Source organism: Sardina pilchardus, chromosome 6, assembly GCF_963854185.1.
Source record: "Sardina pilchardus chromosome 6, fSarPil1.1, whole genome shotgun sequence".
NCBI lineage: Eukaryota > Metazoa > Chordata > Actinopteri > Clupeiformes > Clupeidae > Sardina > Sardina pilchardus.
The window spans coordinates 1,850,958-1,863,066 of record NC_084999.1 but is presented as its reverse complement, the minus strand read 5'-3'; the positions used below and the strand labels follow the sequence as shown (position 1 = coordinate 1,863,066).

The following is a 12,109-nucleotide window of genomic DNA, read 5'->3' as shown; positions in this document are numbered from 1 at the left end:
CATATTTTACGTCTTGAGTTTATTTGTCAGAGCGCCGTTACATGCTCCTAATGTGAGTTTAACCCAAGACGGACTGTCCTCCACATGGAGGCTAAATTATTTTGAATTGGAGATGTGTAACAAGGTCATTTGAAAACAAACATTCAGAATTGTATTTTGTTTTATTTTATTGTTCTTGACTTTTAAAAAGCAGGATGTTATTCAAATATTATGATTTAGAATGTCTCCTTGATGGACTCAACAAACGTGACCGTGATGCGGCCATGTCCAAACACAAAGGCCAGCATTTGGCCAAATACTTTAAAATGGAGGATGTAGCCTAATATGGTCTATCTGAAATGTACTCGACTGTCTTTTATTTTCTTAAGGAGAGGAGAAACCACATCGAGAGTAGGTTGAAACCGCAGTTAGTAGGCTATTCATTTAACTGTGATTTGAGAGAGGAGATTTAATATCTCAAATACTGTTAAATACCTCAGACGCTATTTCATCTCGACGGCGTTTTCATGGCAACATGTCACACACGGTATTTTCTGTATCTTTAAAAATCGGCGAAAGATTGAACACGTGCCCTTGAGTTGTATTTGAGAGCTCACATGCATTAAATGAAGCAAGTAGTTTATTGTTTACCTCACAGCAAAGCAATTAGCCTACTGCATTGTGCGCCATCTCAATTATCCGCATTTGGGACACTGGCACAAATTGGGGATTTAAGAATTCTGTTGTATTAATATTGACACACAAAGCGTATGTCCAGCATTTGTGTCCTTGGTGTGTGTGTGTGTGTGTGTGTGTGAGTGTGAGTGTGAGTATGTGTGTGTGTGTGTGTGTGTGTGTGTGTGAGTGTGTGAGAGAGAGAGGGAGAGAGAGAGAGAATACGTCCAGAGAGGCCGTGTGTGTGTGTCCAGAGTTAGCGTTTATGACAACGATCATCATAAAACGCAATGCGTTCCGTGTCACATTCCGAGTATACAAGCTCATAATTTCGGACTTAGCAGATAGGATGCAATACACATTTGACTCGTTTTTTTTAAAACCCGCTCGTCCAGAAAAGGACACCGCACTTTGTCCCGACGTGCAGGCCAATGGGAGGAGTCTCTCTCCCTCTTGTTGCGATTTAATTGGCTGTTAGCTATAGAGCCTAGTTGTGTGCTTATCGGCAATTATATTCAACGTGTGTTTTGCACAAGAAATGTCAGCCGGACCGGGACCCTTCCTCCGTCAAAACACTCCACAAACATGTCATGCTCGGAGAACGCGGCCGGGAACTCGTTTCTGGTGGACTCGCTGATCAACGGACGGGCTGAGGGCAACGGTGGCTCGTGCTACACGAGCGGTGGTCTATATTTGCCCCCCGGTGCCGAGTATTCATACGGACTACCGAACTGTGGCTATTTCCCCGGATTTAAACGCGGCGAGAGCCAGCCGCAGACCGGGATCCCGTCACCGAGCGCGTACCCGCCGGGAATGGACGCGTGGCTCGGGGCGTCTCGCTCGTGTCGCGTTGAACAGACCATCAGCCAGCAGCAGCCCGTTCGCCCGTTCTCACCGAGCATTAAGGAAGAGAGTTCGTACTGCCTGTACGAACCGGACAAGTGTCCCAAAGACTCGCTGACCGAGGGGGCGTACACGCGCGGAACGCCGGACTCGTGTCCGGTGAACACGAGCAACGGCACCGTTCCGGTACCTGGTTACTTCCGCTTGTCTCAGACGTACGCAACCTCGAAATGTTTCTCGGAGCTTCAGTCCAATTCCCCTCATTTTCCGCCGCCGCCACGAGCAGCCTGTTTCGACACCTCCCCGTCTTCCTCGCCGGTACCGGAGACGGTCAGACGCGAGGGAGAGAGCGACGCGCCCCCTGCACGCGCACCTTGCACGCCGGCGCGAGACAAGGAGACGCAGGACTATTCCGCCGGTGCGTCGTCGTCCTCTCCCGAGCCTACGGACAGTCTCGCGAACAGCTCCGCGAAGCCAAAGAAAGGTAACATTTTTCCGGTTACATTTTTTCCCTCGACATTGTCCGTGTTGATTGTAGCAGATCGATTTTTAAAAGGCGTGACCACAAAAGCGGCGGCGCTACACTCTTCAGAAGAAAGGGTTCTTGGGGTGCTATATAGAACCGTGCAGGCTTTAAAGAACCATTAGGGGTTCCTTTGATGGACCCTTCAAAATGATCTAAAGAACCATTTAGGGGTGCCATATATGAAACATGCAGTAGAACCATTTTGGGTTCTATAAAGCACCTCTTTTCCAAGAGTGTTTGTGTGGCAATGTCTTCGAGCCGACACGAGGGCAAAGCTGTGTTCAATGAATTTAACGGTGCAGGGGTTGGCTTCTCACGTCACTCACTCCGGTACACAGACGCCCGGTACACGCACGCCCGGTACACGCAGGCTTTGAGAGTTTGACAGCGCTAGAACGAGCGGCAATTCCGTTGACTGTTTTTATTGTTATTACATGACGAGGTGTTGCGGGTCCAATCCAAAAGCATGTGGATTACACACACCAGCACACACACACACACACACACACACACACACACACACACACACACACACACACACACACACACACACCATGACACTGACCAACAACATTAAATGCAAAACTTAATAAATAAATAAACAAACATCCACAAGTCTCTGGAGAGCGTATAGTCCAGTCGACGCTATTTCCGCTGTGGACAGCGAGGTGTCACTCCAACTTCCGATAACTACAGTACAGTCAGTGTCAGTGTCAGTAGGCTCGTGTCCGCATAAAATCCGGTATTCAGGACTCTATTGTCGAGTGTTTCAGAGAATAAACACGAGCTAGTGTCTGTGTGTGTGTGTGTGTGTGTGTGTGTGTGTGTGTGTGTGTGTGTGTGTGTGTGTGTGTGTGTGACAGCAGTAATTCCAGGCAGTTTTTAAAGCAGCACCGCCATTGGTTATGCCACCCGTTGCCCTCCTCCTCCTCCTCGCGCAGGATGGACAAACACAGCTCGGATTTGAACCCTCCTGCCCCTTGGAATAATGATATTACATATTTACATGATCTATTTACATTGTATGTATATTTATGCTATATATCACATACATCCATACCTATATACCTCTATATACCACAAATAAGGCGCACATACCTCTATATACCACATATAAGGTGCACATAATGTCAAAAAATGGGAACGGCGGAGTGCGTATCAAATGTGACTTTGAACTCGAGACTGGTGACACATGGCCATGATTAGAATGCTGTATTTGCTCATCAAATTGCCACGGATATATATATATATATATATATATTTTATTTGCTTATCAAATTGTCATGGCTAAATTATTATTGTTTTTACTTTATTATTAAATTGCCATGGCTAAATTATTATTGTTTTTAATTTATTATTAAATTGCCATGGATATATTATTATGTAGCCTACTTGTTTATCAAATTACCATGACTAAATTACGGCGTATGCCTACTTTTCTTTTTATCAAATTGCTTGGCTATATTATTGTTAGGCCTAGTGAATGCACCTGAGTGAAGTTGACTCACTACCCTTTTTAATTACATTAGCACACTATAACATTAACAATACACTAAATTAGCATACTATAACATTACATTACATTTGCCCACTATTACCTTACATTACATTTGCACACTAACATTAATATTACATTACATTAGCACACTAACATTAATATTACATTTGCACACTAACATTAATATTATATTACATTAGCACACTATAACAATACATCACATTAGCACAATATAACATTACATTACATTAACACAATATAACATTACATTATATTAGCACACTATAACAATACATTACATTAGCACACTATAACATTACATTACATTTGCACACTATTACCTTACATTACATTAGCACACTATAACAATACATCACATTAGCACACTAAAACATTAACAATATGGAGAATACGAATAATAACATTAATAGCAATATTATTGTTATTATCATTGTCAATTAGGCCTATTATTATTGTTGTTGTTGTTGTTATGCTTTGTTATTATACAGTTGTATTATTACGAACAATAATGGTGGCCAAGCTTTCATTAATTATTATTATTATTATTAATATTATTGTTATTATTACTATTATTATTATTATTATTATTATTAGTAGTAGTAGTAGTAGTAGTATTGTAATATTATTACACATTACATTCACATCTTGAATTTCCCCATGGGGATCAATAAAGTATCTATCTATCTATATATATCTCTATTAGTAGAAGTATTGTTACATGAATTGCAACTAAAATTACATTGAATTGAGTGAATAAATAAAATGTCCTTTTTGACTATGAAACAAACAGGAAGATTGTTGTTATTGTTGTTGTTATTGTGTGCGTTCGTGTGTGTGTGTGTGTGTGAGAGAGAGAGAGAGATTCACTCTATCTCTATCTCCTTGACCCTCTCCGTAGGTGAGTCTCGGGGCGGTGACGGTAACGGCACAGCCAGCTGGCTAACGGCTAAGAGTGGCCGCAAGAAACGGTGCCCGTACACCAAGCACCAGACGCTCGAGCTGGAGAAGGAGTTTCTGTTCAACATGTACCTGACGCGCGAGCGGCGCCTCGAGATCAGCCGCGGCGTGCACCTCACGGACAGACAGGTGAAGATCTGGTTCCAGAACCGGAGGATGAAGCTCAAGAAAATGAGTCGCGAGAACCGGATTCGGGAGCTTTCGGCCAATTATGGTTTTTCCTGAGTTCGTTCCTCTCTCTCGTCTCGTGGCCCTTCTCCTCCTCCTCGTTCCCGCGCCCAGTTTCGTTTTGTCTATAACTGTTACAGGAGAAATATTGCTAATTTATTGTCGTGTACTGTTGACGTTTTTTTAATCTGTTTGTTGTTAATGTTTATATATCAGTATTATTCCACGGTTTTTGTTTTTGTTGTGAATATTTGTCCTCTTTATTTATATAAAAGTTTCCAGGAAACCTTGCGGAAGGATTATGTGTCCGTGGACAGACAGACACACACACACACACACACACACACACACACACACACACACACACACACAGACACACACACACACACACACACACAGACACACACACACACACACACACACACACACACACACACACACACACGCACACACACGCACACACACACACACACACACACACACACACACACAGAGGTTTACTCTTGTAAATAGAGCATCGGTATCTTTGCATGGTCAAGTCAAGTGGCTGTTTGGACTCGTTGTAATGGACATTTTCTCTCCCGATTCTCTAGCGTAATTGCCTGAACCATGATTAAAGCGATGAAGTGCTCAAGCGCATATTCTGCTCTGTGGGAGACTGCTCTTCACTTACTTCTTTTACTTACTCTTAAAAAAGGGTTCTAGGGGTGCTGTGTATGTAGAACCATACCAGTGTTCTAGGGGTGCTGTGTAGCACCATAAGAGTGTTCTAGAGTGTTCAAGGAGTGCTGTGTAGAACCATTTGAGAGCAGCACTGGTGTTCTCGTGCTTGTTAAACCTGCGGATATATTCGGTAGCCGCGTTATTACTGGCCCCGAGAGCATATACTGTGAATGGAACGGATGATGTGTCCAGAAAACGAATAAACTCGTGGACTGCTTGCACACACACACACACACACACACACACACACACACACACACACACACACACACACACACACGAAAGCGTCTCATTCTCGGGGTGTCCTACCAGAGGAAAAGGGTATTTTGTGGTTTGTTCAGGCCCTTCACGTGCACCGATAGTAGTGATCTCTCTCTCTCTCTCTCTCTCTCTCTCTCTCTCTCTCTCTTTCTCTGGACACGGATACACTGGGCCTGTCTCGCGTTAAAGGTGCATTTTTTCCCAAGGAGAATTCATTTGCGTGCCTATTATGCCACAGAATAAAGGCGACCAGACTCGATGAAGTGCAGTGCATATCCATAGTATTGTTGGCTTGTCTTTTCAGTTTTTTTTTGTAAGAATTCTATGTTTTAATTTGGGACATAATCTCAGCTTGTCGTAATTGACAACTAAATTCAGTGCATTCAATCAGGGTTAAGATGACCCGTTTCCATTCCACCGAAAGACATGAGTGTGGTTGAGAAGTGTCGTTTAAAAGGCTGTTGTGTGATTTAGGTAGTTTCATGTTGTTGGGATGTTTTCTTTTTGAACTCCACAACACGAAACTGTCTTGATTTCCTCAGCGCGAAACATCCACGCCGGGGGCGAGCGGAGCTCCGGTTACTCGAGAACCTGAGGGGATCCGGAATTTACCGGACAATAAACAACCCGAATCTACATCCACCCGGTGCGGGGCTTAGACTGGAATCTACCGGACACTACGGGCGTCTCGACCTCAGCACTGCTCACGGGCGCTTTTGCACACCGAGATCTGTCCACTGCAGCCCGAACATGCCCCCAGCCTCCTGTCATATGCCGACCACACCACGCACGGACAGACGCGCATGGCCCTTCTGCTGACTGCGGCCATTTCCAAAAGAAGACACCGGAAGAACCGACGAGCTTGGGAATCTCTCTGAGGGAGCACACACACACACACACACACACACACACACACACACACACACACACACACACACACACTCACACACACTCACGCACGCACGCACGCACGCACGCACGCACGCACGCACGCACACACACACCAGCTGAGAGAGCAGAGCAACAAGGCCTCGGTTACGATCAATTCACAGCCGCCACGACCACCCCCATCTCCACACACACACACCGCGCCCCCGGATGCGTCTGCCGTGCGCTAGCAGAGGCACAAAGGGACTTTATTGGCGATATTGGGTCCAGACAGAGGGTTGTAACCGAGCGAGGAAAACAACCCAAATAACCCCGCGATAAAAAGAGGCCGTTATGGCACCTAATCAGCCGGCCCTTCCAGCGAGACAAGGTTAAAAAAGAATGGAAGCGCGAGAGGGGGACCCGCAGAGCACGAGAGGGGGGTCTGGCCGGCCGCGAGCATGCAACGCGGACACGGTTGCGTTTATTCACAAAAAAAGTCAAAATGCTCTCCGAAATCTCCGCAACATATTCGGGCCTGTTATCTCTAGCATGGGGGCGTCCATGTTTGAATGGACATGGTGTAATAACTGCCCATCCGCTTTTCAATAAAACTATTGTCATTAAATAGATATATTCAATAAAACAAAACTTCATAAAAAGGTGCATACTATCATTTTGATTAGCGTTTAACTTCTGTTAACATTATAACATTACATTATTACGACATTACAACATTATAATATTTCGGTTCAATCACGCTGAGCATTTATTAACCAAATCAAATTAGCATCTGCGTCCAAATGATATGCTGGTTTGTGGGCTATTTTAGCAGTCTACACTCTTATAAAAATGTTTCATGTTTTATATAGAACCATGCAGCCTGTAAAGAACCCTTAAGATTTGTTTTATGTAGCCTACTCTTCTAAATGGTTTAAAGAACCATTTAGGGGTGCCTTATATGAAGATAGTCATTTCTGGTTCTATAGCGCTCATTTTACTCCGTCAACAGTGTAGTGTATGCATAGGTAGAATAAGTATAATTATAAGTGTGTAAGCATAAGAATACGTGTAGTACAAGTATATGTATAGGTATAAGTGTAGTACAAGTATATGTATAGGTATAAGTGTAGTACAAGTATATGTATATGTATAGGTATAAGTATAATTATAAGTGTGTAAGCATAAGAATACGTGTAGTACAAGTATATGTATAGGTATAAGTGTAGTGTAAGGCTGCAACGACTGCTGTTCCAAACCTCCATACAATCCTACAGGCTACTGCATACCCAGCTCTGCATCTATAGCACATTTCTGGAGAGGGCATTAGACATGTCACGCTGTTGAAGAATGGAAGTCGATGAAGAAGAATGCATAAGACAACGCAGGAGCTTTAAACTACTGCTCCAATATCTTACAAACCTGAGCTCCAATATCTTACAAACCTGAGCTCATTGGCCTTCCTTCGTTGAAAGTTAACCCCTTGAAAGTGTGAAGATAATGTGTTTTTATTGGGAAGTTGGTGGCCAATGTCATATTACACATGTTTGATATCTTCAATGTCTGACTAAAATTCATATCAATGATTTGATTCAAAGCGCAGTGATATAAGCCGCCCCGCGCTTCTCTGCTGTGGGGCCTACTCGGCCACATCCGCTTCCTGTCTATTAACGACAAGCTGTGGGCAAATGCAAACATTATGGAATATTTTACGTAAGAATGCTACGAATTTATTACTAGAGCGTAAGAATGTTACGAATTTATGGATTGCCATTTTTACCACACGTCAATCATTCATGTACATGAGGCGGCCTAATAACAATGTATAGGCTACTCATGTCATGTCTAAGCCCCTTTAACAACAAAATAGCTCCCACACGCTGTGTTTAAGATCCAGCAATCAAAGCGACGTTGACATCTGATTGCATAAACCTAACAGTATGTATAAAACGACATCCTCAGTCATAAAAGCGTATGGCTTTGCTATTAAAAGATGACTTGTAAAATGGTGGCCATTTGCAGCGCTGCACCAGAGAGAGCGTCCACTGCCCTGCATTGTTCTGCTTTGAGGTCACGTGACTGCAGCGTCCAATCGCGTCCCAGCCCTCATTCAACTTATTAGAGGTCCGTAGTTCACAGTGAAGTCACGGAGTTGCTCAATTTCTGCGGATTCCGCCTTTGTGTGCGTTTTACGGTGGGTGTGTTCGCCCGGTTCGGTCGCGGTGGTGTTTTTTAGATGCTTTTGTGATGTCGACGTTAGGGGCACTGAGTTACTACGCTGATACGCACATTACGCACGACGCCGATGATCATTTGGCGTCGCGGTATTCCTCGGGAGCCGCTCTGCACCAGGCGACGAGACAGCTCGCCCTTACCGAGTATGGCGACCATACGGAGCCGTGCCCGTTTCAGGCCAAATCCGCCGTTTTCGGGGCACCGTGGAGTTCCGTTGCTGATTCAGCGCTCCGTGCCACCTCCTCGAGCGCGTATCATCCGTATCATGCGCACCAGCCGTGCCCTCCCGGGGATGGCGACGGGATGGCTCTGCGCGCGTGGACTCTGGAACCGGTATCCGCGTCGCTGTCATACTCGGGATTAGCCACGAACGTCCATCACGACATCAAACCGGAGCCGTTATCCGGTGGCAACGGCTGCACCACTCTGGAGCCACCGACGACGCTGGGTGCTGACATCGAAGAAGACGGTTGTCTAGCGGAGAAGGAGACAGGGCAGCGCGACACCGGATCGGGTTTTCCGCTCTGCAACGCGGAGAAAAGTGCCGTCGCTACCGACGAGAAACCAGACGTCGAGCCAAGTAAGTCCCACGCGCAGTCGAGGGGTCAAAAAGTGATGTAGCAACAAATATCACCAACATGTAGTGCTCCTAGACTTAGGCTAACTTCAGTCATCGGTAACGAATGGAATACAAATGATGACTGAACGGATGGGATGAATTTGAGAGGAGGCCGCGAGTGGGCCGGTTGTTTATGAAACCCACAGGCCGAAGCAGCGGCGTCATGCTGCGCGAGGCTTAACGGAATGTGTGTAGCGACAACATAAAACCGCACGAGCCTTATTTCGCTGCACGAATCTTGCTGCATAATTCGATTTTTAAATGTCCCCAAACCCTCAGGCGAAGAAGTTGGCTAAAACTACAATTAGTCACGAATTACAGATGTAATGAATTCGTTGAGTAAAGTATTACCTTAAAACAAATATTTAACCAAAATCATTTTCGTTTTAACCGCATTCAGTAAATATAAGATAACAAGATGTTATAGATATATTATCACAAGGAAATATATTGTATAATATTACAGAGAAAATGATTGTATTATTGCATTAGAAATAAAGGATTTAAAAACTGTCGGCCTTGATTTTGCAGGCTGATCTTTAGGAGGCTCCTGTGGGCCTGAAGGCTACTGGCTGACCTGCCATTTAGGCACCACACATGAATAGGAACACACCAGACGGTGCATGTTAATATAATAATAATAATAACAGTGATAATAATATTATTATTATTATTATTATTATTATTAATAATAATAATAATAATAATAATAATATGGTAATAATAGTATGAATAGCCTACTACTAGTAGGCCTAGTAGTAGTAATAATAATATTAATATTAATCGTTTTGCAGTTGCTGTGCCATAGAATAAAGTACTGTGATCGCATGGCTAAAATAACTTTAATTAATAATAATGACAATACGTTTATTTAATGACTCTATTTCCTCGTGCTCTTGCAGATAATCCCGCGTCCAACTGGCTCCACGCGAGCTCTACCCGGAAGAAGCGGTGTCCGTATTCCAAACACCAGACGCTCGAGCTGGAGAAGGAGTTCCTCTTTAACATGTACCTCTCACGCGACCGCCGATACGAGGTGGCGCGCGTGCTCAACCTCACCGAGAGGCAGGTGAAAATCTGGTTCCAAAACCGCCGAATGAAGATGAAGAAGTGTAACAAAGAACGACCCAAACACCACTGAGCTCGCGGAGGGCAGTTGGACAGACAGACAGAGAGAGACAGAGAGAGAGAGAGAGAGAGCGAGAGCCGTTTGGGACTGTGGACAGCTTTAGCTCATGTCGAGTTCTCCCGCACCGTGGAATGTCACTACACTAAGGCCCCGTAGGCCGGGCTAACGTTTCCCGGGCCACGGGGGTCTTGGGTTGATGTGTGCTTGGTGTTTCTGCGCACAGGCTTTCTGTGGATTTCCGTTACGTGATATCTGGTAGCTGCTGTTGTTGTTTTTAATGTTCGTTTGTTCCGTTTTCGAACCAGCCACTGACTTGGTTGAGGATTCCCGTTCTTGTGTTCAGGGAGTGTAGTTTGTGATGCAACATGGTCTCTATTTAATGCCCTTTACTGCATGTTCGTTTGCCCCTACTGTCTCTTGTGTAGTTTTGTGATTTTGGTGTTATGTGTTGACTACCTATGTTTTTTAACTACCTACTTGCATCAAGAGTCTTGAAGAAATGTCGGAGACTTTGTGAGTTTGAATTTACATGTTTTTGTATTGATGCAGAACTTAAATTCTGTGAGATTTTTTAAAGCGTATAGCACTGGACACATAGAAAGTACCTCATTGAATTAATGTTATTTTGACTCAAGGCAAAGGTCAGTTATTGAAAAAAGAAGAAATAAAATTATCACTGTAAATAAATCGACGACTTGCAATCCTCTTTTCCAATGAACATACAGTCATTTCATTAAATGTTGCAATAGCCTAAATTTGGATACAAATGGATAGGCCTACGTTTGATTAATTGAAAATGGTCTAGGAAAATAAATTAAAAGCAACATCATGCTTTTTCGCTTCGATAAATGACAATAAAATACGAATAGCCCTGCAAAATAATTAATCCAGGTGTTAATTAATCACTAACTCTCCTTCCTCCCGCGTCCTGTTTTCCACTTTGGGCCGATGATCTAAATCACTATCATTGCGAGGCGCAGAACCTTGTAGACGCTGAAAGATTTTTGTTTTGTTGATTCAAATGTTTTCATCATGTAGAAGTTTGATCTTGCGGTTCCTTCGCAATGTCATTTAATTATGTGCAGTGTTGGTAGTCTCCAAAGAGTAATTTCTCAACTACAGTAATAAGAAGATATGCGACGGCTCTGGAACGGTAGAGCGCGCTGTATATGGGGCGGGAAAGACGGTATTGGTAGCCCGCGTGCTGCAATAAAGTCCGATCACGGCTCGAGCTGTTTATGGGGTGCAAAGCGCGCGAAGGCGGACGCGGTGTCGCGTTCTTGGACGCCCCGCCCGCGTATCAATATATCAATATAATAACGCGGCTCCGCAGCCAGACACCACAATTACAGATACGGTGGTGTGCCACAAACACAGGCCGGGAAAGCTTATTAGAAGCCAGCAAAAGATAGCTCTCTGCTCGCCACTAGATCCCTCTCTCTTTCTCTTTCTCTCTCTCTCTCTCTCTCTCTCTCCTTCTCTCTCTCTCACACACACACACACACACACACACACACCACACCACACCACACCACAACACACCACACCACAACACAACACAACACATAACACAAACAACACAGAGAGAGAGAGAGAGAGAGAGAGAGA

The 12,109-nt window shown here is 44.2% G+C and overlaps 2 protein-coding genes across 2 annotated transcripts; both read left to right on the top strand.

The window, feature by feature from the left end:
* Positions 1-1,218: 1,218 nt before the first annotated feature.
* On the top strand, positions 1,219-4,915 carry hoxa10b (homeobox A10b). The gene is made up of 2 exons (XM_062537606.1): positions 1,219-1,981; positions 4,441-4,915. The coding sequence occupies exons 1-2, from the start codon at positions 1,240-1,242 to the stop codon at positions 4,722-4,724; spliced, it is 1,026 nt and encodes a 341-aa protein (XP_062393590.1). The 5' UTR covers positions 1,219-1,239; the 3' UTR covers positions 4,725-4,915.
* A 3,782-nt stretch (positions 4,916-8,697) lies between these two features.
* Positions 8,698-11,158, top strand: hoxa9b (homeobox A9b). The gene is made up of 2 exons (XM_062537604.1): positions 8,698-9,333; positions 10,275-11,158. Exons 1-2 carry the CDS (start codon positions 8,766-8,768, stop codon positions 10,511-10,513), a joined length of 807 nt encoding a protein of 268 aa, XP_062393588.1. The 5' UTR covers positions 8,698-8,765; the 3' UTR covers positions 10,514-11,158.
* The last annotated feature ends 951 nt before the right edge of the window (positions 11,159-12,109 follow it).

Coding starts and splice junctions, on each gene's coding strand:
- hoxa10b (XM_062537606.1), top strand. CDS start 1,240: ATGTCATGCTCGGAGAACGCGGCCGGGAACTCGTTTCTGGTGGACTCG. Junction 1,982..4,440: donor CTCCGCGAAGCCAAAGAAAG/GTAACATTTTTC, acceptor CCCTCTCCGTAG/GTGAGTCTCGGGGCGGTGAC.
- hoxa9b (XM_062537604.1), top strand. CDS start 8,766: ATGTCGACGTTAGGGGCACTGAGTTACTACGCTGATACGCACATTACG. Junction 9,334..10,274: donor GAAACCAGACGTCGAGCCAA/GTAAGTCCCACG, acceptor GTGCTCTTGCAG/ATAATCCCGCGTCCAACTGG.